Source organism: Ranitomeya variabilis, chromosome 6 (genome assembly GCF_051348905.1).
Source record: "Ranitomeya variabilis isolate aRanVar5 chromosome 6, aRanVar5.hap1, whole genome shotgun sequence".
Classification (NCBI taxonomy): domain Eukaryota; kingdom Metazoa; phylum Chordata; class Amphibia; order Anura; family Dendrobatidae; genus Ranitomeya; species Ranitomeya variabilis.
The window spans coordinates 569,146,762-569,172,386 of record NC_135237.1 but is presented as its reverse complement, the minus strand read 5'-3'; the positions used below and the strand labels follow the sequence as shown (position 1 = coordinate 569,172,386).

Sequence of the window (25,625 nt, the reverse complement as noted above, 5' to 3'; positions counted from 1 at the left end):
ACACGGATGCTATTCCTCAGCAAGGTCATACTCAGAGAAAAATCAACTATTAGGGTACCGTCACACAGTGCCATTTTCATCGCTACGACGGCACGATTCGTGACGTTCTAGCGATATCGTTACGATATCGTAGTGTCTGACACGCTACTGCGATCCGGAACCCCGCTGAGAATCGTACGTCGTAGCAGATCGTTTGAAACTTTCTTTCGTCGTCTAGTGTCCCGCTGTGGCGGCATGATTGCATCGTGTGACACAGGTTCTATACGATGTGCGCACAGTAACCAGCGGCTTCTACATCGCAAATACGTCATGAAATTATCGCTCCAGCGCCGTGTATTGCAACGTGTGACCACAGTCTACGACGCTGGAGCGATAATCATACGACGCTGCAACGTCACGAATCGTGCCGTCGTAGCGATGAAAATGGCACTGTGTGACGGTACCCTTAGGCCATACTTGGTATCAAAAAGACTGTACCTGCCCCTTGACACTACAGGGATAACATCCTCGTTACCATAAGAGCCACTCATAAATCCTGGATTAAGTGCGACTTTAGAGTAAGACCCGGGAGGGTCGAAACGTCAAATCACGGAGTCGCTTGTACTGCCTACTATTTGATCTGTCACATTTGATTTTCTGTTTTTCACTTGAATAAATTAGCAAGTTTCAAAAAATCCTTTTGTTTCTAAGATATTCCACACAGGGAGTGCGGTGGATTTCAATAATACTGCTTCTCGCACTGACTGACTGCCGGCCGGAAAGTGAAAGCAGATCACAGCGGTGACGTGACCGCTGTGCTGTGCTTTCACTTTACGGCCGGGAGTCAGTCAGTGCGGGAAGCAGACGGCAAGGGACCTGACGGACACCGGAATGTGAGTATGTACTGGTTGGTTTTTTTTTACATTTACGACGGTAACCAGGGTAAACATCGGGTTACTAAGCGCGGCCCTGCGCTTAGTTACCCAATGTTTACCCTGGTTACAAGCGAACGCATCGTTGGATCGGTGTCACACACACCGATCCAACGATGACAGCGGGAGATCCAGCGACGAAAGAAAGTTCCAAACGATCTGCTACGACGTACGATTCTCAGCAGGATCCCTGATCGCTGCTGCGTGTCAGACACAGCGATATCGTATGGATATCGCTGGAACGTCACGGATCGTACCGTTGTAGCGACCAAAGTGCCACTGTGAGACGGTACCCTTACTTCTTGTGTGTCACTGTTCTCCACTGCCCTTATCTAATCTTATACTTGGTTAATCTCATGCTGCCCCAACCCCCCTACTTACAATGTATGAAACTGAAAGTGAAAATGTGTTGCAAATTCTTAGTAGTAAAGCTCCTCCTCTAGACTAGATGTTTACTAGGTGTGCTTCTGCAGCGCCCCAGAGTCCTGGTCGTTGCAGTACTGTGGCTCCGCCGCTAAGGGGGCCTATGGTATGATGGCACTGAAGGAGTTCATCTGACCAGGTATCACAGACACCAATACATTTCACAGTCTAGCCTCCAGGGGGAGCTAAGGGTTCTATGTATTAGGCTACTCCTCACAGTCTGGTAAAACTGGGGGTTAGGCAGAAAGTTAGACAGAAAGCTGACTGGGTTGGAACCAGGCAACACCTTGTGGCAGAGGGTGTTGTAGGGGAAGATTCAGAGGGGTCCCTGTCAGGGGTGGGATCCTGACAGAGGCCTAGCGAACAGAGAGAACGTTACGGGACCGCGCCTGCACGATATAGCGGCGGTACCCCAAGAAAGGACAAGAAGCGAGGTTTATTGTGCTGAGTGAGAAACGAGATCAACGCAACAAGGAGAAATACCAGTAGGAGTCGTGCTGTAAGACGAGGCAACATCCTATTGAGGCGCATAACCGGTGGCCGGAACGCCGAGGAAGTATAGTGCTCCAAGCCAAACTTCAAACCCACGGCAGGACAGTCAGTTACAGGCGGGCTGTCTCACCCAGACCCAGGAAGACACAGGGGGGTAACAACAGGAGTGGGGCGACGCAAGAGTCCCGGAAGAGCTCCGAGCCTCCCGTCATACGGGTGCGTCCCAACCGTAAGATCAGGGGGACGTAGAGGGAGAACATCAGAATCGAGTTGTGAGGGAACACGAGAAACAGACACAACAGTTGTGGGGTACTATCCCGTAAGCACAGCAGGGGAGGACCACAACACAAGCGCAGGAAGGTAGGCACAGATTTCCACCTGCAAAGGGAACTCTGGAGGTGCCATCGGACCGGCCGGACTTGCGCAGCCCGGTTAACCGTATTCCGGATTGAGGACTCAGAAGCCTTCAGTAAAGAGGTAAAGAGACTGCAACCTGGTGTCTTCGTTATTTACTGCACCGCACCTCCATCACCATCCACATCTATTATTGTACGCCCCTCAGCAGGGTCACGGACCGGGTCTAGCCACCGTGAAAACCCCAGAGCAGAGACTCAGAGGCCCGGTACCGGGTACCCCTCGGCCCTGTGGCAGTGGGGGCGCTACACTTCTTCCAAGCATCTCACAGCTGCTACTCAGAAGAGGAAGACTGTAAGAAGTATTATCCTTTCAACAAACTTTTCATCAGTTAGCTGTGAGTACATGAGGAATAACAGTATTACTGACCACTATATCAGTTGTACGACCTGGCAATAATTTGGTACAGTTGTTTTTAGGAAAAACAATTGTCATTTGGATTGTGAGTGCAAGATTAAAAACCTGAGAATGTCAAAGAAGCGTCACATTAAATCAGCTGTATTTGAACATTTCACCATCACTCAAGATAGAAAACATTATGTCTGTCAGTGTATGACAAATGATCCAGACGAAAACAAATGCTGTGAAGCCAAGATCAGTGCATATTCAGGCAAAGATAAAAATGCTCCTACCAGAGCTTCTAATCTAAAGAGACATTTACAGCGCTTTCATCCAGAAGTACTGAAAGCTGTGGGTGAGAAAGACGACATCCAAACCAATGAACCAGTGCCCAGCTCTTCCAGCCAAACAAAGGAGCAGAGAACTTTGCAGTCATCAGTTGCAAGATATTTTGTCAGTGACAAAGTTACTGTGACAATGACAGTAGATACATTTAAAAAACAGATCATAGAGCTTGTTGTAAAGGATAGTGTGCCTATTTCATTATTTTCACGACCAGCTTTTATGTGTCTGAATGGGGAAATGGCCCACAAGGTTGGTGTTTCTCTGGAGAGAGAGAGAATTAGAAAATTAGTAATCGAAGAAGCTTTTAATCAAAAGGAAGAACTTAAAAAAACTCTCAAGGGACGCTTTCTGTTTCTTAAAATGGATGCCTGCACACGTCACAGAGTGAACTATTTTGCCATCAATGTCCGATTTGTTTGTGACAAAAATGAAATAGTTACCAAGACATTGGCAGTAAAAGACACCAAAGCTCATCACACCAGTGAGTTTCTCCAGGTCTTGGTGGAAAAGGTTCTGCAAGACTATGAACTTAAAAAAGAGCAAGTTCTTTCTGTCGTAACTGACAATGCTTCAAATATGATAAGTACTATTAAGCTAATGAATGAGAGTAATGATGGTGACCAGCAGCTAGAAGAACATTCTGGGTCCACAGACACAGAAATGTTTGAAATAGAGGAACACAGTATTGTAATTGAGTAGCAAACTGAAGTTGCTTCAGATGAACAGCAACATGATAGTTTAGATGATCTTGTTGAAACTGTGTCAATACGTTCTTTCATTCATCACATGCGCTGTGTTGTGCATACGCTACAGCTGGCTATAAGAGACAGTCTGCAAGAAGGACATGCTGCTGCACTGATTGGCAAGGTGAAAAAATTGGCTACTGTTGCCAGAACCTCTAAAGTTGACTCAATTTTGAAGAGTCGTGCTGGAAAAGGGGCAATTATTGATCAAGCCACACAATGGGGCACTACTTAATGATTCAGCGCTTGGTTGAACTGAAAACCTTTCTTGTAGACATGGCTAACCCTCAACTGACGCTAAATGAAAGTCAGTGGAATCAGGTGACTGAGCTGGAAAAATTGCTAGAGCACCCATTTACAGTGACTAAAAAATTACAAGCAGAGGACTTAACTCCAGGTATTTTCTTAAAGTGGAAGAACCTGATGTTTCGCCTGTCCCAAAGAGGAGGGTTAATTGCAAGTGGCATTGCTACATCAATGAAACGGAGAGAGGAGCTACTATTACAAAATAACATTCTTTTGGCAGCTGTTTATGTAGACCCAATGCATCGGATTCTTCTAGATGATCAACAGCTAACTAAAGGAAAAGAAGCTCTGTTTGAAATAGCAGTAAGGATGAAAGGGTTGCAGAACAGTCAGGAGGAACAAGAAGAATTTGGTCGTCCTGCCACATCTTCACCCTCATCAACTGATGAATTTAATTTCGAAAAATATTTGGATCACAAGGACTGTGCAAAGCGTTCCCGCATAGAAGAGTCATCCCCATCACAGAACACAGCCAGTACATTTCAGCAGACAAGCTCAGTGCAACAAGCGATTCCTCTGTATCCTGACATTGTCAGAGATGTTGCCCGAGTGGTTACTGCTTTGCCACCAACCCAAGTTAGTGTAGAGAGATTGTTCTCTGCTCTCAAAATAATTAGATCAGATTTGAGGGCATCATTGAAGGAGGATCTGACAGAGGCAATACTTTTTCTGAGGACAAATTTATAGATTTCTTCTTATTAACTGCATAACAGTGTTTATTGCATATTTACTTACAAGAGTTTAGAAAAGTTTATAGAAGTTATTTGCTATATTCTAATTGTATTCTAATAAATATAGTTTTTGCTCTAAGTGGTCTGATTACTTATATGATGGTGAGAAATTGAATAAGCACGATGTTAATATTTTACAACAGTAAATTTATTGTTACGAATTGGCCATTTATGAAGGAGCCGGAGTCAGAGTCGGAACCTGATAAAATCCAGGAGTTGGAGTCGCAACTGTGGCTTACCGACTCCACAGCCCTGTATATTACTGCCCCTATGTACAAGAATGTAACTACTATAATACTGCTCCTATATACAAGATTATAACTACTATAATACTGCTCCTATGTACAAGAATATAACTACTATAATACTGCCCCTATGTACAAGAATTTAACTACTATAATACTGCTCCTATGTACAAGAATATAACTACTATAATACTGCTCCTATGTACAAAAATATAACTGCTATAATACTGCCCCCTATGTACAAGAATATAACTACTATAATACTGCTCCTATATACAAGAATATAACTACTATAATACTGCCCCTATGTACAAGAATATAACTACTATAATACTGCCCCTATGTACAAGAATATAACTACTATAATACTGCCACTATGTACAAGAATATAACTACTATAATACTGCCTCTATGTACAAGAATATAACTACTATAATACTGCCACTATGTACAAGAATATAACTACTATAATACTGCCCCTATGTACAAGAATATAACTACTATAATACTGCCACTATGTACAAGAATATAACTACTATAATACTGCCCCTATGTACAAGAATATAACTACTATAATACTGCTCCTATGTACAAGAATATAACTACTATAATACTGCTCCTATGTACAAGAATATAACTACTATAATACTGCTCCTATGTACAAGAATATAACTACTATAATACTGCCCCTATGTACAAGAATATAACTACTATAATACTGCCCCTATGTACAAGAATATAACTACTATAATACTGCTCCTATGTACAAGAATATAGAATATAACTACTATAATACTGCTCCTATGTACAAGAATATAACTACTATAATACTGCTCCTATGTACAAGAATATAACTACTATAATACTGCCCCCATGTACAAGAATATAACTACTATAATACTGCTCCTATGTACAAGAATATAACTACTATAATACTGCTCCTATGTACAAGAATATCACTACTATATACTACCCTCTATGTACAAGAATATAACTACTATAATACTGCCCCTATGTACAAGAATATAACTACTATAATACTGCCCCTATGTACAAGAATATAACTACTATAATACTGCTCCTATGTACAAGAATATAACTACTATAATACTGCCCCTATGTACAAGAATATAACTACTATAATACTGCTCCTATGTACAAGAATATAACTACTATATACTACCCTCTATGTACAAGAATATAACTACTATAATACTGCACCTATGTACAAGAATATAACTACTATAATACTGCCCCTATGTACAAGAATATAACTACTATAATACTGCTCCTATGTACAAGAATATAGAATATAACTACTATAATACTGCTCCTATGTACAAGAATATAACTACTATAATACTGCTCCTATGTACAAGAATATAACTACTATAATACTGCCCCCATGTACAAGAATATAACTACTATAATACTGCTCCTATGTACAAGAATATAACTACTATAATACTGCTCCTATGTACAAAAATATAACTACTATAATACTGCCCCTATGTACAAGAATATAACTACTATAATACTGCCCCCTATATGCAAGAATATAACTGTTATAAGATGTAATGTGCGATATGAATGCAGTTTTCAGTTGGTTTTTGGGTGTCAGTGATGTTATCTACAGTGATATCTAGTAGTTGCGTGTGGTGGTATTGGACTTGTCTGGCCCTGGTCTGTCCTCGCTCTGGTCTGTCCTCGCTCTGGTCTGTCCTCGCTCTGGTCTGTCCTCGCTCCGGCCTGTCCTCGCTCCGGCCTGTCCTCGCTCCGGCCTGTCCTCGCTCCGGCCTGTCCTCGCTCCGGCCTGTCCTCGCTCCGGCCTGTCCTCGCTCCGGCCTGTCCTCGCTCCGGCCTGTCCTCGCTCCGGCCTGTCCTCGCTCCGGCCTGTCCTCGCTCCGGCCTGTCCTCGCTCCGGCCTGTCCTCGCTCCGGCCTGTCCTCGCTCCGGCCTGTCCGCGCTCCGGCCTGTCCTCGCTCCGGCCTGTCCTCGCTCCGGCCTGTCCTCGCTCCATGCCTTCACCTTTGGCAGGCGTTTGTGCATACAGATGTCAGTGCAACAGACCGCTCTCTTGTAGCCGGTGACATTCTTTGACAGGCAGGCAGGTGACGTTGGCTCCCTGGTTCCTTTCATGCCATCATCTTAATCAGTACCACAACAGATGGGACATCATCGTCCTCAGCCGGGATAGTGACAGCTCCTGCGAGACGAGACTGCTCGGACATACTATCAAATGTGTTTCACTCACTCTGAGAGACAGCAGGCTGGCAGATGAGTGACTGCGACACACTCCCACCACCTGGCGAGATGCACGCTTGTCACTTTTACATGGTTTTTACTGAACTTCCATCATGTTTTTGCCGTCCTGTGCACGCCATTCCCCCATATCTGTGACAATTTAACCGTTCTCTGTCCTCACTCTCCTTGGTATCTTTCAAACGTGTGCTGACAAATTTTTAGGAAATTTTCCAGTTTAAAGATTTGATACCCGGTGCCTTGTTTTTTTTGTTTTATTTATTTTTTTATCATTTCTAGTTTACCTTGTAATTTTATTTTTTTATTTAGTGTATGTATGTTTTCGTGTGGTAATGTCATAGGGGTCATCATCCTGAATCCTTGGGTGTAATGATGTCACTGCTTAATATGATGGGGTTTGTAGATGAGCAGCTACTAAGTAAAATCACTGATTTTTTTAGTGTTGTGGCTGCGGAGGGCTCACTGAGTGCCGTGGTTTGCGGTGGGCTCACTGAGTGCCGTGGTTTGTGGTGGGCTCACTGAGTGCCGTGGTTTGCGGTGGGCTCACTGAGTGCCGTGGTTTGCGGTGGGCTCACTGAGTGCCGTGGTTTGCAGTGGGCTCACTGAGTGCCGTGGTTTGTGGTGGGCTCACTGAGTGCCGTGGTTTGTGGTGGGCTCACTGAGGGCCGTGGTTTGCGGTGGGCTCACTGAGGGCCGTGACTTGCGGAGGGCTCACTGAGGGCCGTGACTTGCGGAGGGCTCAGTGAGCGCCGTGACTTGCGGAGGGCTCAGTGAGCGCCGTGACTTGCGGAGGGCTCAGTGAGCGCCGTGACTTGCGGAGGGCTCAGTGAGCGCCGTGACTTGCGGAGGGCTCAGTGAGCGCCGTGACTTGCGGAGGGCTCAGTGAGCGCCGTGACTTGCGGAGGGCTCAGTGAGCGCCGTGACTTGCGGAGGGCTCAGTGAGCGCCGTGACTTGCGGAGGGCTCAGTGAGCGCCGTGACTTGCGGAGGGCTCAGTGAGCGCCGTGACTTGCGGAGGGCTCAGTGAGCGCCGTGACTTGCGGAGGGCTCAGTGAGCGCCGTGACTTTGCGGAGGGCTCACTGAGTGCCGTGACTTGCGGTGGGCTCATTGAGCGCCGTGACTTGCGGAGGTCTCACTGAGTGCTGTGACTTTGCGGAGGGCTCACTGAGTGCCGTGACTTGCGGTGGGCTCATTGAGCGCCGTGACTTGCGGAGGGCTCACTGATCACTATGTAGCTGGCAGCGCAGAAGACAGAAGTGGTGATAAATCCCTCTTATTTTCTCACTCCCCTGCAGTGTCAGATAATATGGACTGGATCTGATCCTGTTTGTTTCAGGAGCATGAGCTTCTTCCTTGTGCCAGTGAGTTTGCCCAGTACCATGTACTGTAAATTTATGGTGCTTGTTGATTATCAGGGTAAAGAAATGGGGACTGACTGATGGGCAATGGATCCAATGGTAAAAAGGGTCAAATTATGAAGCTTTCCTCTAGGTGGCAGAAACTATCTCATATTAGCCAAACCAACTTACTGGAAGAGATTCCACGGGAACAGGACTCCTTCTGTTTGTGAAACGGGTAGACAACCACTATGATCCTTACCACACTTTCCTATAAATTTTGTAAGGCAATCCAGTCAAAAACAACAGGAGCTGCAGTGGCAGTAGAACTATACTGCCGGCATCATAATCTGGACATCCCGACTGGTTTTTACCATGCGACTTTCTTGGTTTAGATTGACAATAATGGGCACGTACACAACCTCACATTCTGTTTTTCACGAATTCTATATTCTCTTATATCTTGAACTCTGTCACGTTTGTAGATTACTATATATATACAGTGCCCTTTCCAAGGTCATATCTGTGGGGTTTTTTTTTTTTTCTTTTGTCGGTCGAGTGTGGACCCATCACGGTTCCCCTTCCTAGACTGCACTATTCATGTATTTATGTCTGTTGTGCCAGGATAATCAAAATTGTGTTTGCTGTGTATAAATTTTTTTCTCTCCTCCCACTGATGAAGTGATAAGCCGAGCGTTTGTCAGTCAATCTTCTATGTGTGTATAGACGCAGAGCACTTAGTTACTGTTACAGCAGACATGGGTGTGCGATCCTGTGATCTCCTTCCTGTGAACTGCTGGCAGGACAGCACATACGCCGGTCTAATGTTACACATCTGAGAACCATTCTGCTTTCTGTTTTAGGCAAACTGGACGTCAGCAGCACCAGTCCTGGCTCCTTATACCCCAGCCGATCAGCCACCCCGAGCCGGTACATTGCAAGGTGTGTATTACATGCAGCCCGCTGTGTCGTGTGCTCCGGGGCCGCTCTCACACAGGCGCTACCTGAATAAACTTTATTTTTCTGTACTGTGAGTTCATTGCACTTGCACTGCTTGCTGTCAGTGAGTGACGTTCCATTAATACTTACTGGCTGTACCAGTCCTGCTCGCACAGCTGATAGGCCTGTTATTATATATCCGTCGGTGAGATCTATCAGAGGTTTTTGCTGACGTTGTCCCTGTTCAGCGATTTCTAATCTCCCAGACGCCATCTGTTGGGGGAGAGTTGGGAGCCCGCCATACACATCCCATGGTGGGTAGGTCACCCTACGTGTATGTGGCCTGCGGACCCTAGAAGATCTGTGAGCAGCACAAGGGCTCTTTAAGATTTCGGTTTTCATCTCACTCCCTGGATGTAGAGAATAATGTTTCCATACACTGATGGCAAGCAGAGATATTATTGGTGTTTCCATATACTGATAGCAAGCAGAGATATTGGTGTTTCCATATACTGATGGCAAGCAGAGATATTATTGGTGTTTCCATATACTGATGGCAAGCAGAGATATTATTGGTGTTTCCATATACTGATGGCAAGCAGAGATATTATTGGTGTTTCCATATACTGATGGCAAGCAGAGATATTATTGGTGTTTCCATATACTGATGGCAAGCAGAGATATTATTGGTGTTTCCATATACTGATGGCAAGCAGAGATATTATTGGTGTTTCCATACACTGATGGCAAGCAGAGATATTATTGGTGTTTCCATATACTGATAGCAAGCAGAGATAGTATTGGTGTTTCCATATACTGATGGCAAGCAGAGATAGTATTGGTGTTTCCATATACTGATGGCAAGCAGAGATATTATTGGTGTTTCCATACACTGATGGCAAGCAGAGATATTATTGGTGTTTCCATACACTGATGGCAAGCAGAGATATTATTGGTGAAGCTTTATCTGGCCGGGTTGGGCGTTCCCTTTCGGTAGAGGTGGTCTCACTGCGTCTCTCGTTTCTCTGCCCCCAGCCGTGCCATCCAGCGCAGTCTGGCCATCATCCGCCAGGCGCAGCAGAAGAAGGAGAAGAAGGAGTACTGCATGTACTACAACCGATTCGGGAAGTGTAACCGCGGCCAGAAGTGCCCCTACATCCACGACCCCGAGAAGGTGGCCGTGTGCACGCGGTGAGTGGCTGAGCCGCTGGCGTCTTCCCCGGGTCTGGCGCTGTGACTATCCGGAGAGTCGCGGTTGCTCTACGTTATGGAGCCGGGGAGGTGGCGGCATAAACCCGGTCTCAGCAGGGTCGGATCAGTGTAAGGTCTTATAATGGCTGCCAAATAATGCCCGCCGCCAATCACATTACAGCTGGAGATCTGCCGAGCGATCCACTCCATTCACGTTTCTGACATTCATGATCCACCCGTCATAACGACATGATGCCTCCATTCTGACACATTTATAGGGAACTTTCTATAAATTTGCAGGGTGATCCGGTGGATCTGAGGAATCTGTGCTTCTGCTGTTCTGATAGATCCAGTGCATCGGTACTCTGTGTGCTGGTGATGTGTTACTTTACATATTCGTAATCTGGTGGATCATTACACTATATGCTGATAATCAAATTTGCACCTGTCTGTTGGTAATCCTAGTGGATCCAGAAAATCTGTTTGATATATCCTGAATCCAAGAGATCAGTACAGTTTGGTAATATGGCGGATCCCTAGAATTGCTACCCTATGGTAGTAATCTAGTAGATTTCTGAGATCTGTACTCTTAGCGTTGGTAATCTGGTGGATCCACAGGAAAGCTATATTGTGCGCCCTGACATGTGGCAGTAATATCTATTCTTCCCTGCAGGTTTCTCAGAGGAACATGTAAGAAGATTGATGGGACCTGTCCTTTCTCTCACCAGGTGTCCAAGGACAAGGTCAGTGCCCCTCATCACCCGTCTGTCACCCAGGTGCCCACCCTCCATACAGCCAGTCCCCGTCACCCTCCATACAGCCAGTCCCCATCACCCTCCATACAGCCAGTCCCCGTCACCCTCCATACAGCCAGTCCCCGTCACCCTCCATACAGCCAGTCCCCGTCACCCTCCATACAGCCGGTCCCCGTCACCCTCCATACAGCCAGTCCCCGTCACCCTCCATACAGCCAGTCCCCATCACCCTCCATACAGCCAGTCCCCGTCACCCTCCATACAGCCAGTCCCCATCACCCTCCATACAGCCAGTCCCCGTCACCCTCCATACAGCCAGTCCCCGTCACCCTCCATACAGCCGGTCCCCGTCACCCTCCATACAGCCAGTCCCCGTCACCCTCCATACAGCCAGTCCCCATCACCCTCCATACAGCCAGTCCCCGTCACCCTCCATACAGCCAGTCCCCATCACCCTCCATACAGCCAGTCCCCGTCACCCTCCATACAGCCAGTCCCCGTCACCCTCCCTACAGCCGCTCCCCGTCACCCTCCATACAGCCGCTCCCCGTCACCCTCCCTACAGCCGCTCCCCGTCACCCTCCATACAGCCGCTCCCCATTACCCTCCATACAGCCGCTCCCCGTCACCCTCCCTACAGCCGCTCCCCGTCACCCTCCCTACAGCCGCTCCCCGTCACCCTCCATACAGCCAGTCCCCGTCACCCTCCATACAGCCGGTCCCCGTCACCCTCCATACAGCCGCTCCCCGTCACCCTCCATACAGCCGCTCCCCGTCACCCTCCATACAGCCGCTCCCCGTCACCCTCCATACAGCCGGCCCCCATCACCCTCCATTCAGCCGGTCCCCGTCACCCTCCATTCAGCCGCTCCCCGTCACCCTCCATTCAGCCGCTCCCCGTCACCCTCCATACAGCCGCTCCCCGTCACCCTCCATACAGCCGCTCCCCGTCACCCTCCATACAGCCGCTCCCCGTCACCCTCCATACAGCCGGTCCCCGTCACCCTCCATACAGCCGGTCCCCGTCACCCTCCATACAGCCGGTCCCCGTCACCCTCCATACAGCTGGTCCCCGTCACCCTCCCTACAGCCGCTCCCCGTCACCCTCCATACAGCCAGTCCGTCACCCTCCATACAGCCGCTCCCCGTCACCCTCCATACAGCCGCTCCCCGTCACCCTCCATACAGCCGCTCCCCGTCACCCTCCATACAGCCGCTCCCCGTCACCCTCCATACAGCCGCTCCCCGTCACCCTCCATACAGCCGCTCCCCGTCACCCTCCATTCAGCCGCTCCCCGTCACCCTCCATTCAGCCGCTCCCCGTCACCCTCCATACAGCCGCTCCCCGTCACCCTCCATTCAGCCGCTCCCCGTCAGCCTCCGTACAGCCGCTCCCCGTCAGCCTCCGTACAGCCGCTCCCCGTCAGCCTCCGTACAGCCGCTCCCCGTCAGCCTCCGTACAGCCGCTCCCCGTCAGCCTCCGTACAGCCGCTCCCCGTCAGCCTCCGTACAGCTGCTCCCCGTCAGCCTCCGTACAGCCCCTCCCCGTCAGCCTCCGTACAGCCGCTCCCCGTCAGCCTCCATACAGCCGCTCCCCGTCACCCCCAAACCTGAACTTCACTCCAAATGTTTATGGCCATGAGCTTAATGTCCGCTCATTGTCAGTGATCGGGATCAGTCTCCGCTCAGTGTTAGTGATCGGGATCAGTCTCCGCTTAGTGTTAGTGATCGGGATCAGTCTCCGCTCAGTGTTAGTGATCGGGATCAGTCTCCGCTCAGTGTTAGTGATGTGGATCAGTCTCCTCTTAGTGTTGGTGATCGGGATCAGTCTCCGCTCAGTGTTGGTGATCGGGATCAGTCTCCGCTCAGTGTTAGTGATCGGGATCAGTCTTCGCTCAGTGTTAGTGATCGGGATCAGTCTCTGCTAAGTGTTGGTGATCGGGATCAGTCTCCGCTCAGTGTTGGTGATCGGGATCAGTCTCCGCTCAGTGTTAGTGATGTGGATCAGTCTCCGCTTAGTGTTGGTGATCGGGATCAGTCTCCGCTCAGTGTTGGTGATCGGGATCAGTCTTCGCTCAGTGTTAGTGATCGGGATCAGTCTCTGCTCAGTGTTGGTGATCGGGATCAGTCTCCGCTCAGTGTTGGTGATCGGGATCAGTCTCCACTCAGTGTTAGTGATCGGGATCAGTCTCCGCTTAGTGTTGGTGATCGGGATCAGTCTCCGCTCAGTGTTGGTGATGTGGATCAGTCTCCGCTCAGTGTTGGTGATGTGGATCAGTCTCCGCTTAGTGTTGGTGATCGGGATCAGTCTCCGCTTAGTGTTGGTGATCGGGATCAGTCTCCGCTCAGTGTTGGTGATCGGGATCAGTCTCCACTCAGTGTTGGTGATGTGGATCAGTCTCCGCTTAGTGTTGGTGATCGGGATCAGTCTCCGCTCAGTGTTGGTGATCGGGATCAGTCTCCGCTCAGTGTTGGTGATCGGGATCAGTCTCCGCTCAGTGTTGGTGATGTGGATCAGTCTCCGCTTAGTGTTGGTGATCGGGATCAGTCTCCGCTCAGTGTTGGTGATCGGGATCAGTCTCCGCTCAGTGTTAGTGATCGGGATCAGTCTCCGCTCAGTGTTAGTGATCGGGATCAGTCTCCGCTCAGTGTTAGTGATCGGGATCAGTCTCCGCTCAGTGTTAGTGATCGGGATCAGTCTCCGCTCAGTGTTAGTGATCGGGATCAGTCTCCGCTCAGTGTTAGTGATCGGGATCAGTCTGCGCTCAGTGTGAGTGATCGGGATCAGTCTTCCCTGTTACTGATCTGGATTACTCTCTGGCCTCTTCTCCTGTCTGTCGGATGCAGTATTTTCGCTACGTCGCTCCCTCGCCCGCAGGATATAACAGGACATAATGGAGACCTCCTTAGCAGCCGTGATACAGATCAGCCCGGTGTGTGCGGCAGCTCATATCAGATTGTGCTATTAATTCTAATGTCGGGAGCCGGTGTCTGCGGCTGAACCTGCTGGATACAGGGATTTGGAAATGTGTATGGATGTCTTGTGTTCTCCGGGGTTAGGGAAGAGTCTCCCTCGCCGCCTCCACCTCTCGCGCTGCTGTTACAACAGCTTTTCCTCTTGAGGAACTTCTAACGATTCAGCATTTTTCTCCCTAATAAAAATAAGCAAAACAGAGAAGTCTGTGGTGAGCAATTTGGAAAGGCTCGTCGACTTTCGGGTTCATTAGCCGGCCGCCTGCGCAGCCTATGTACTCTCCCAGCTCTCTAATGTGCGACATAAGTCATTGCAATCTCCCTCTTCCCATGTAATTGGTAGGTATATCTCATACTCCATATGTTAGGAGCTGATTTATTCGCTGGCACCGGGGCCTTTTGGACTCCACGTGCTCATTCCCGGCCGCCTGCTTATCAGCGTTCCTGCCAGCAGCCATTTTTAATTCCTGCCGCAGCGGCGAGCTCAGATATCCATGTATCTCCGGAGCATTCCTGTGGGATCGCCGCTTCTTATGTGAAGCGAGATTCCTTTAATCCGATTATCTAGAAATGCAATAAACAGGTAAAAGGAGCTCCGCTCCATTGAAGGAACTGGTGCACAGCTGCAGTACCACACACAACCCATACACAGGGGTGGCGCTGTTACAAGATGAGTGCACCATGTTTTTCTACTTTGAGAGCAACCCTTTTAAGAAAATAACATTTCTGTGACCTGTGGAGTGAAGAAGTTCTGCGCGGTCCCGGCCACCGCTGCCTTCTCCTGCTGAAGGTGAAAGTCATAGCGCTGTCAGGTTTACTGCGCCGGAGAGTAATGTCTCTGGATGATAAGCCCATCACCCGGCTTTTATGAGTTTATTAGATGATTCCTGATCACACTGGAACACCAGAAGGAGGCACTTTAAGAAGTCGTTTTGTCGTCGTTAATCCCTTTAATATTCAGGAGCCGCCTTTACGGCTCTCATTTTTGCAGGATTTAAATATTGCATAAGAGATGATGAGTGGGTGCGGGAGGGGCGGACGGTGCGTGACCCCATTTATCCCCAGTGGTATTATATCCACACTCTGCCCTTAGGGAAGCTAATTATTTCCTTTATATGCCCTTATGGTGTTAAGCTCCATTTCCTAAAACAGAGCTCCAAATCACCGACCTAGCACAGAGAAAACGTGATCAGATCCTGTCTGCAGCCACCACTAGGGGGAGATCCCTGTATACAGAGATACATAAGATCCTGTCTGCAGCCACCACTAGGGGGAGCTCCCTGTATACAGAGATACATGATAAGATCCTGTCTGCAGCCACCACTAGGGGGAGCTCCCTGTATACAGACATACATATTAAGATCCTGTCTGCAGCAACCACTAGGGGGAGCTCCCTGTATACAGAGACACATGATAAGATCCTGTCTGCAGTCACTAGGGGGAGCTCCCTGTATACAGAGATACATGATAAGATCCTGTCTGCAGCAACCACTAGGGGGAGCTCCCTGTATACAGAGACACATGATAAGATCCTGTCTGCAGCCACCACTAGGGGGAGCTCCCTGTATACAGAGATACATGATAAGATCCTGTCTGCAGCTACCACTAGGGGGAGCTCCCTGTATACAGAGATACATAAGATCCTGTCTGCAGCCACCACTAGGGGGAGCTCCCTGTATACAGAGATACATATTAAGATCCTGTCTGCAGCCACCACTAGGGGGAGCTCCCTGTATACAGAGATACATGATAAGATCCTGTCTGCAGTCACCACTAGGGGGAGCTCCCTGTATACAGAGATACATGATAAGATCCTGTCTGCAGCCACCACTAGGGGGAGCTCCCTGTATACAGAGATACATATTAAGATCCTGTCTGCAGCCACCACTAGGGGGGGGCTGCCTGTATACAGAGATACATGATAAGATCCTGTCTGCAGCCATCACTAGGGGGAGCTCCCTGTATACAGAGATACATGATAGGATCCTGTCTGCAGTCACCACTAGGGGGAGCTCCCTCTATACAGAGACACATGATAAGATCCTGTCAGCAGCCACCACTAGGGGGAGCTCCCTGTATGCAGAGATACATGATAAGATCCTGTCTGCAGTCACCACTAGGGGGAGCTCCCTGTATACAGAGACACATGATAAGATCCTGTCTGCAGCCACCACTAGGGGGGGCTCCCTGTATACAGAGATACATGATAAGATCCTGTCTGCAGCCACCACTAGGGGGGGCTCCCTGTATACAGAGATACATGATAAGATCCTGTGTGCAGCCACCACTAGGGGGAGCTCCCTGTATACACAGATACATGATAAGATCCTGTCTGCAGCCACCACTAGGGGGAGCTCGCTGTATACAGAGATACATGATAAGATCCTGTCTGCAGTCACCACTAGGGGGAGCTCCCTCTATACAGAGACACATGATAAGATCCTGTCAGCAGCCACCACTAGGGGGAGCTCCCTGTATGCAGAGATACATGATAAGATCCTGTCTGCAGTCACCACTAGGGGAAGCTCCCTGTATACAGAGACACATGATAAGATCCTGTCTGCAGCCACCACTAGGGGGAGCTCCCTCTATACAGAGACACATGATAAGATCCTGTCTGCAGCCACCACTAGGGGGGAGCTCCCTGTATACAGAGACACATGATAAGATCCCGTCTGAAGACACCACTAGAGGGAGCTCCCTGTATACAGAGATACATGATCAGATCCTGTCTGTAGTCACCACTAGTGGGAGCTCCCTGGATGCAGATACATAAGATTCTGTCTGCAGCCACCACTAGGGGGAGCTTCCTGTATATAGAGATACATGATAGGATCATATCTGTAGTCACCACTAGGGGGAGCTCCCTGTATACAGAGATACATGATAAGATCCTGTCTGCAGCCACCACTAGGGGGAGCTCCCTGGATGCGGAGATACATGATAAGATCCTGTCTGCAGCCACCACTAGGGGGAGCTCCCTGTATACAGAGATACATGATAAGATTCTGTCTGCAGCCACCACTAGGGGGAGCTCCCTGGATGTGGAGATATACAAGATTCCTTGTTTTCCTCCTGGGATGTGAGGGATGTTACGTTTTCCGTTCCTTGTGGACATTTGCCCTCACTGTTTCTTCTTGTCTTCCCAGATGCCCGTGTGTTCCTACTTCCTGAAGGGGATCTGCCACAATAACGACTGCCCGTACAGCCATGTCTACGTGTCCCGTAAAGCTGAGGTCTGCCCGGACTTCCTCAAAGGTTACTGCCCCATGGGTGTGAAGGTGAGGCCTGAGACATGGAGCTGCAGCATGAAACCTCGACTGTCCCACTTTTAATGTCCGGGGGCCGCTGTGATCCGTGGAGTGAGGGATCCGTCCCAGCGACCCATTTTCTGATCCGAGCCTGAAGTTTCCAGATGTCGGTTTTCAGGGCCATCGATACTGAACATAATGCTGCCAATCACTGTCACTTCTGACAGCTGAGGGTTTGCTTCAGTAACGTTTGGCCTGGTCACTATGTGTGAGCATCAGCTGCCTTGCTGTCTGTCCTGCCCTGATAGTTTGCTACAATGTATCAGTGCAGGTAAATTGTCTCGGATAAGATGTTTTCCTCCCAAATGATCATCCTAGACTGTACGCCATTGTAACAAAACCTCAGCCCTGCAGTCCAAACAGACCATGTTCCAGTTCACTGCTGGCAAGCAGAGATCTTGACAAAGTATATTAGAAAGTGGCTGAAGTTTTCGTGGAGGATCTGCCCTGGAGTTGTAAAGTTAATAGTGACCCCCCTGGTCTACGTCGGTAGTCTGAGCTGTAATAACACGGCCCGGGGGTCCCGTCCAAACCTCCCCCCTCCACCTCTGATCTGCATCTTACCAGTGAGGGTTAATACAGGGATATCGTAAAAATCAAAGTCGGGGATTACGGCTGCGCTCCGCTCCCAGAAATGCTTTGGCACATTGTAAATCCAGGTCGTCATTCTCTCCGGTCCCTGCAGAGGGCGCCTTCCGGGCATCGCTCTCACTATAAAGTGACCGTCCGCAGCAAACCCCCCCGATCAGCGATCGATGAGAACCGCCGCCATGTTCTACAAATTGCCGTTTTCCATTACCTAATACATCTGCACCGTGCGAATCTCCTCGTCCCGGGAGTGGCTCCTATGGGGGTAGTAGTGCTCGTCAGTGCTCCGATGGGGGTAGTAGTGCTAGTCAGTGCTCCAATGGGGGTAGTAGTTCTCGTCAGTGCTCCAATGGGGGTAGTAGTTCTCGTCAGTGCTCCGATGAGGGTAGTAGTGCTCGTCAGTGCTCCGATGGGGGTAGTAGTGCTCGTCAGTGTCGTGGTCTGCTCTGGATCCGATGCCAGGGTCAGCGTAGGGTTCAGTTCACGGTCAAACACAGACTTGTGCGGTGGGGTTTGGCGGTAGACAATGGTAGCCGGCCCCCCGCCTGCGGCTGCTCCTCTCCGCGCACGCAATTACTTCTAAAATATTCCAATTTAAATGAAAATATAAAAGCGATATTTAGAATATTTATGCTATTAGCGAAACTGCTTAGCGCGTCTCTTTTCGGAGTGTCAGAATAGCATTGCGGTCAGGATGATGGATCGAGCCCCGTAATTGTGTGCGATGAGACTGCTGACTAGGACGGATGCCGCCAAGGCCGGGCCGGGAAGGGGTTAACCCTATTCTCCCAAATAATAGAGCAAAGTGCTGAGGTCGGGGGTTTGCGCTGCTTGTTTGTTTGTCGCGGTTCTTATTTTTTCTTCTTCTTTCTATACAGTCGATCTTCGCGCCGCTCCAGAAATGGACCCTGGAGACTCGGCAGTATCGCAGAGAATCCAGTAACAATGTTCACCGTCATAAACCACCGGCTTGTTAGAAGTGTGCGCCCTCCCCTGGGGGGTGAATAATTTATCAGGGCTTTACTCCCCACACCTCTATGGGTAATGTTCATTAGGGTTGTACAGCGGGGGATTAACCCCCCCAGTATATGGGGGCCGCGGCGGTAAAACGGCACGTGGGGGGTCGGCTTAGTCATCGCACGTTCTGCTGCACATAATGGGGCGAGTCTCGCTTACTTCAGTAGGAGGATGAAGATGCACTAGTGGGAAGGGCCGGTCCTGCTGGGCCGGTGCTGTGGGACGGCACAGCAATGTCTGCAGCATGCCAGCGCACTACATGGAAATCTATGGGAGCCGAGCCGAACAAGTCGTGACCCACAGCCACACGTGTCCAGCTCGGTGGGATTTTTTTGTGATGGTCGCCTCGCATTGATGTCACCGCGGCCTCGGCGACACGTCCAGACTTCATGGCCGGTCAGCGCCCCGGGTGGCTCCATGATTTGCAGCTTTCGATCCTTTTAGTTATTAATATTATTATTATTATTTATTATTATAGCGCCATTTATTCCATGGCGCTTTACATGTGAGGAGGGGTATACATAATAAAAACAAGTACAATATTCTTAAACAATACAAGTCATAACTGGTACAGGAGGAGAGAGGACCCTGCCCGCGAGGGCTCACAATCTACAAGGGATGGGTGAGAACACAGTAGGCGAGGGTAGAGTTGGTCATGCAGTGGTCTGGTTGATCGGTGGTTACTGCAGGTTGTAGGCTTGTCGGAAGAGGTGGGTCTTCAGGCTCTTTTTGAAGGTTTCGATGGTAGGCGAGAGTCTGATGTGTTGTGGTAGAGAGTTCCAGAGTAGGGGCGATACGTGAGAGAAATCTTGTATACGATTGTGGGAAGAGGAGATAAGAGGGGAGTAGAGAAGGAGATCTTGTGAGGATCGGAGGTTGCGTGTAGGTAAGTACCGGGAGACGAGGTCACAGATGTATGGAGGAGACAGGTTGTGGAGGGCTTTGTATGTCATGGTTAGGGTTTTGTACTGGAGTCTCTGGGCAATGGGGAGCCAGTGAAGGGATTGACAGAGGGGAAAGGCCGGGGAATAGCGGGTGGACAGGTGGATTAGTCGGGCAGCAGAGTTTAGAATAGATTGGAGGGGTGCGAGAGTGTTAGAGGGGAGGCCACAGAGCAGGAGGTTGCAGTAGTCAAGGCGGGAGATGATGAGGGCATGGACTAGGGTTTTTGCAGATTCTTGGTTGAGGAATGTACGGATCCGTGAAATATTTTTGAGTTGAAGTCGGCAGGAAGTGGAAAGGGCTTGGATATGTGGTTTGAAAGAGAGATTAGTGTCAAGGATTACCCCGAGGCAGCGAGCTTGTGGGACTGGGGAGAGTGGGCAGCCATGCACTGTAATGGATAGGTTCGTTGGGGGGTCTCGTGAGATGGGGGAAAGACGATGAATTCTGTTTTGTCCATGTTAAGTTTTAGAAATCTAGCGGAGAAGAAGGATGAAATAGTGGACAGACATTGAGGGATTCTGGTTAGTAGGGAGGTGATATCTGGTCCAGAGATGTAGATCTGTGTGTCATCAGCATAGAGGTGATACTGAAAGCCATGAGATTCTATGAGCTGTCCCAGGCCAAAGGTGTAAATGGAGAAGAGCAGGGGCCCTAGGACTGAACCTTGTGGGACTCCGACAGATAGGGGGCGAGGTGAGGAGGTGGTGTGTGAGTGGGAGATGCTGAATGTCCGGTCTCATAGGTATGATGAGATCCAGGATAGGGCCAAGTCTGTGATGCCAAGGGATGAGAGAGTCTGCAGCAACAGGGAATGGTCCACTGTGTCAAAGGCAGCCGACAGGTCCAGGAGGAGGAGGACAGAGTAGTGTCTCGTTCCCTTAGGATCTCGTGCAAATTATTAAAGGAATAGATATGTGAAGGTTAGCGGTGGCGTCACCGGATCCCGGGACATGGCGGGACATTGTTCGGATCTGTGGAGATAAATCATTTGTGTAGCAGGAGGATTCTTCACTAAGTGACAAATGTCACAGCGAGCCGTGCACTAATAGAGAGGGAAACCGGATCCTCTGCCAGTCAGTAATGAATGATGGGCGAGCGCTCAGCGGCTGCTCCTCAGCTGCTCCCACCGGGGGGAGGCTATGAATGTCAGGGCACGCGGGCACCATCATCGCTCCCCGGGGTCCTCCCAGAGCTTACAGTGTGGCACAGGGAGGGTTAATAGCCTGGAGGTTTCCCGGGACCTCCCTGCAGGTAATAATGAGGGTTAGTAGCTGCATCTCACCTACACCCCCCCCCCTCCTTCCCACAGGCTGTGGGGCATGTTAGAGGCCCCCGACAGTAAGTTAAGGGGTTAATAGGTTTCCCCCTCAGCTGCTGATCCCTGCGATGTCCTAGGTTTCTTTTAGCTATTTGTTATTGGCGGTGGAGGGGTTAATGACTTGCCGTAATCTCCATGCTGAAAAGTAAAGGGTTAAAGAGGTTTCTCCACAAACAAAAGTTTGTTTAAATCAAGCGATCTTGGAATAGTAATAATTTCCACAATGGTATGTGATAAATGTTCCTGTGCTGAGATAATCTTATATATATGTGCTGTGTGATGGTCGTGTCCGACCATACAGGACCATGATCTGATCGTACCATCCTGGCAGGGGGGGAGAGAATACAGACAGGGCAGCAGGGATCGCAGCTGATTGTTTTTGTGAGGTAAAACATTTCCCTGCCTATTTTTAAACAATGTTTTACTTCAATGATGGAATCAGCTATGATCCCATGCGGTAATGTCTGTATACTCTCCCCCCCGCCAGGATGGTATGACCAGACCATGTTCCTGTGTGGTCGGACACGACCATTGCACAGTACACGGGGACATATATAAGATTATCTGGGCACAGGAACATTTTATGTAATCACATCCAATTGTGGACATTATTACTATTCCAAGATCTATGGATTAAAACTTTGTTCATGGGAAATCACTTCAATGGCTTTTTCTATTTTCCCATATTCTCCCTAATTATTAATAATATAGAAATAATAGTGGTCTGTTCAGTTGAGCAAGGGTTATTGCTGGCCCCAGCAATGATGGGGTTAATAATGGCTCTTGCCCCAGCAGTGAGATGGTTAATGGTGCCCCTGCCCCAACAGTGAGGGGGTTAAAGTTTGCCCTTACCCGGGTAGTGAGAGGGTTAATGTTGGCCCCCTGCCCCAGCAGTGAGTGGGGGGTTAATGTTGGCTCCTGCTCTGGCAGTGAGGCGATTAATATTAGCCCTTTCCCCAGCAGTCAAGGAGTTAATGTTGGCCCCTGCCCCCGTAGTGAGAGGGTTAATGTTGTCCCCTGCCCCAGCAGTAAGGGACTTAATGTTGTCCCCTGCCCCGGCAGTGAGAGTATTAATGTTGTGCCCTGCTCCGGCAGTAAGAGGGTTTATGATGGCCCCTGCCCCGGCAGTGAGAGGGTTAATGTTGTCCCCTGCCACGCCAGTGAGGGGGTTAATGTTGGTCCCCTGCCCCAGCAGTGAGAGGGTTAATGTTGTCCCCTGCCCCAGCAGTGAGAGGGTTAATGATGGTCCCTGCCCCGGCAGTGAGGTGGTTAATGTTGGCCCCTACCCCGGCAGTGAGGGGGTTAATGTTGTCCCCGGCAGTGAGAGGGTTAATGTTGGTCCCCTGCCCCAGCAGTGAGGGGGTTAATGTTGTCCCCTGCCCCAGCAGTGACGAGGTTAATGTTGGCTCCTGCATCGGCAGTGAGGGGGTTAATGTTGGCCCCTGCCCTGGCAGTGAGAGGGTTAATGGTGGTCCCTGCTCTGGCAGTGAGGGGGTAATGTTGGCTCCTGCATCGGCAGTGAGAGGGTTAATGGTGGCCCCTGCCCCGGCAGTGACATGGTTTAAGGTTGCCCCGGCAGTGAGAGGGTTAATGATGGCCCCGGCAGTGAGGGTGTTAATGTTGACCCCTGCCCTGGCAGTGAGGGGGTTAATGTTGGCCCCGGCAGTGAGGGGGTTAATGTTGACCCCTGCCCTGGCAGTGAGGGGGTTAATGTTGGCCCTGGCAGTGAGGGGGTTAATACCAGCCCCTGCCCCGGCAGTGAGGGGGTTAATACCGGCCCCTACCTCGGCAGTGAGGGGGTTAATACCGGCCTCGGCAGTGAGGGGGTTAATACCGGCCCCGGCAGTGAGGGGGTTAATGTTAGCCCCTACCCCCGGTATTCCTTTGACCCTTGTGGTCTTTGTTCTGCACCTCCAGCTATTGCTCTCTGTTATCAGGCACTGTTGTGCTGTTGCCGGCTCCCGCTCAGCAGGTGTGAGGTTAATGGTCGGGGGTCTCTTGTCCTGCGCTCGGACCCTCCCCTGTTTGGCGGGCGTCCCGCAGTGTGTATAATTAGTTGCCCCCGACAGGTGGGAGGCATCGAGTGACCCTGCGGAATGAGGCCCCCGACCAGCGAGCGCCACGCCTGCCGTCACCTCACATGACACGTCCCTCCGAGGCGGCAGTGCCCCCCGACCCTCCGCTGCCAGCTGTGCCCAGCGCCTGCCCTCATTAACCCTTCCCGGCCCACAGCCGCTCCTGTGCTGGGCAGAGACCCCCATGGTGCCAGCTGCTCCTATAAACCTGGGGAGGGGGCTCAGCTGCTCCTTAACCCCTTGTTCCCTGGATTCACTTTCCCTCTTTAACCCTTTCGTTGTCTCATTCTCTTACCAGCACGGCGTGAGCGCTTATGTGTCCCATCATTGCCATGTGTGGCTTTCTGACTCATCGGGCATGCTGAGAATTGTAGTTCTGCAGCACTTTATTACATATGGAAACAGTCAGTAAAGACAAATCACTAAAGCAACCAATCATATCCCTGCACCTTCTACTCATCTCTGATTGGTGCTTCCCCTGAAGTCTCCGAATACAACAATACCCCGACCAAACCCCATAACTTGTACGACAGGGAGGAAGACGGAGCGGCCCATACAACAAAAGGGACAGAATAGTGAGTTCAGCTCTGGGGTATAATACAGGATGTAACTCAGGATCAGTAATGTAATGTATGTACACAGTGACTGCACCAGCAGAATAGTGAGTGCAGCTCTGGGGTATAATACAGGAGGTAACACAGGATCAGTAATGTAATGTATGTACACAGTGATTGCACCAGCAGAATAGTGAGTGCAGCTCTGGGGTATAATACAGGAGGTAACACAGGATCAGTAATGTAATGTATGTACACAGTGACTGCACCAGCAGAATAGTGAGTGCAGCTCTGGAGTATAATACAGGAGGTAACTCAGGATCAGTAATGTAATGTATGTACACAGTGACTGCACCAGCAGAATAGTGAGTGCAGCTCTGGGGTATAATACAGGATGTAACTCAGGATCAGTAATGTATGTACACAGTGACTGCACCAGCAGAATAGTGAGTGCAGCTCTGGGGTATAATACAGGAGGTAACTCAGGATCAGTAATGTAATGTATGTACACAGTGACTGCACCAGCAGAATAGTGAGTGCAGCTCTGGGGTATAATACAGGAGGTAACTCAGGATCAGTAATGTAATGTATATACACAGTGACTGCACCAGCAGAATAGTGAGTGCAGCTCTGGGGTATAATACAGGAGGTAACTCAGGATCAGTAATGTAATGTATATACACAGTGACTGCACCAGCAGAATAGTGAGTGCAGCTCTGGGGTATAATACAGGGTGTAACTCAGGATCAGTAATGTAATGTATGTACACAGTGACTGCACCAGCAGAATAGTGAGTGCAGCTCTGGGGTATAATACAGGAGGTAACACAGGATCAGTAATGTAATGTATGTACACAGTGACTGCACCAGCAGAATAGTGAGTGCAGCTCTGGGGTATAATACAGGAGGTAACACAGGATCAGTAATGTAATGTATGTACACAGTGACTGCACCAGCAGAATAGTGAGTGCAGCTCTGGGGTATAATACAGGATGTAACTCAGGATCAGTAATGTATGTACACAGTGACTGCACCAGCAGAATAGTCCAGCTCACCATGGTTGACATCTCTGGATACTCGGAGCACGGAACCGCTGTGTCAGGGTGTAGAAGGATCAAGGAAGAAGGAAACATCCAGCTCAACGAGATGGTGAAAAAACGTGTCGTTCCTTTATTCACTTCAATAATATATGTGGAGGATAAAAACATCAGCAACAACAGGAATAAAAACAGTATTAACGCGTTTCTGGTGACAGAGCACCCTTAGTCATGAACAGTGACTGCACCAGCAGAATAGTGAGTGCAGCTCTGGGGTATAATACAGGATGTAACTCAGGATCAGTAATGTAATGTATGTACACAGTGACTGCACCAGCAGAATAGTGAGTGCAGCTCTGGAGTATAATACAGGAT

The 25,625-nt window shown here is 49.4% G+C and overlaps 1 protein-coding gene across 1 annotated transcript in view; it reads left to right on the top strand.

The window, feature by feature from the left end:
* Positions 1 to 25,625, top strand: part of ZC3H3 (zinc finger CCCH-type containing 3) — a 147,959-nt gene that overhangs the window by 105,538 nt on the left and 16,796 nt on the right. The window contains exons 6-9 of the mRNA XM_077271366.1: positions 9,412 to 9,490; positions 10,523 to 10,678; positions 11,352 to 11,421; positions 17,556 to 17,687. Of these exons, the coding sequence (XP_077127481.1) occupies positions 9,412 to 9,490; positions 10,523 to 10,678; positions 11,352 to 11,421; positions 17,556 to 17,687 (437 nt within the window). The remainder of the gene's footprint in view (positions 1 to 9,411; positions 9,491 to 10,522; positions 10,679 to 11,351; positions 11,422 to 17,555; positions 17,688 to 25,625) is intronic.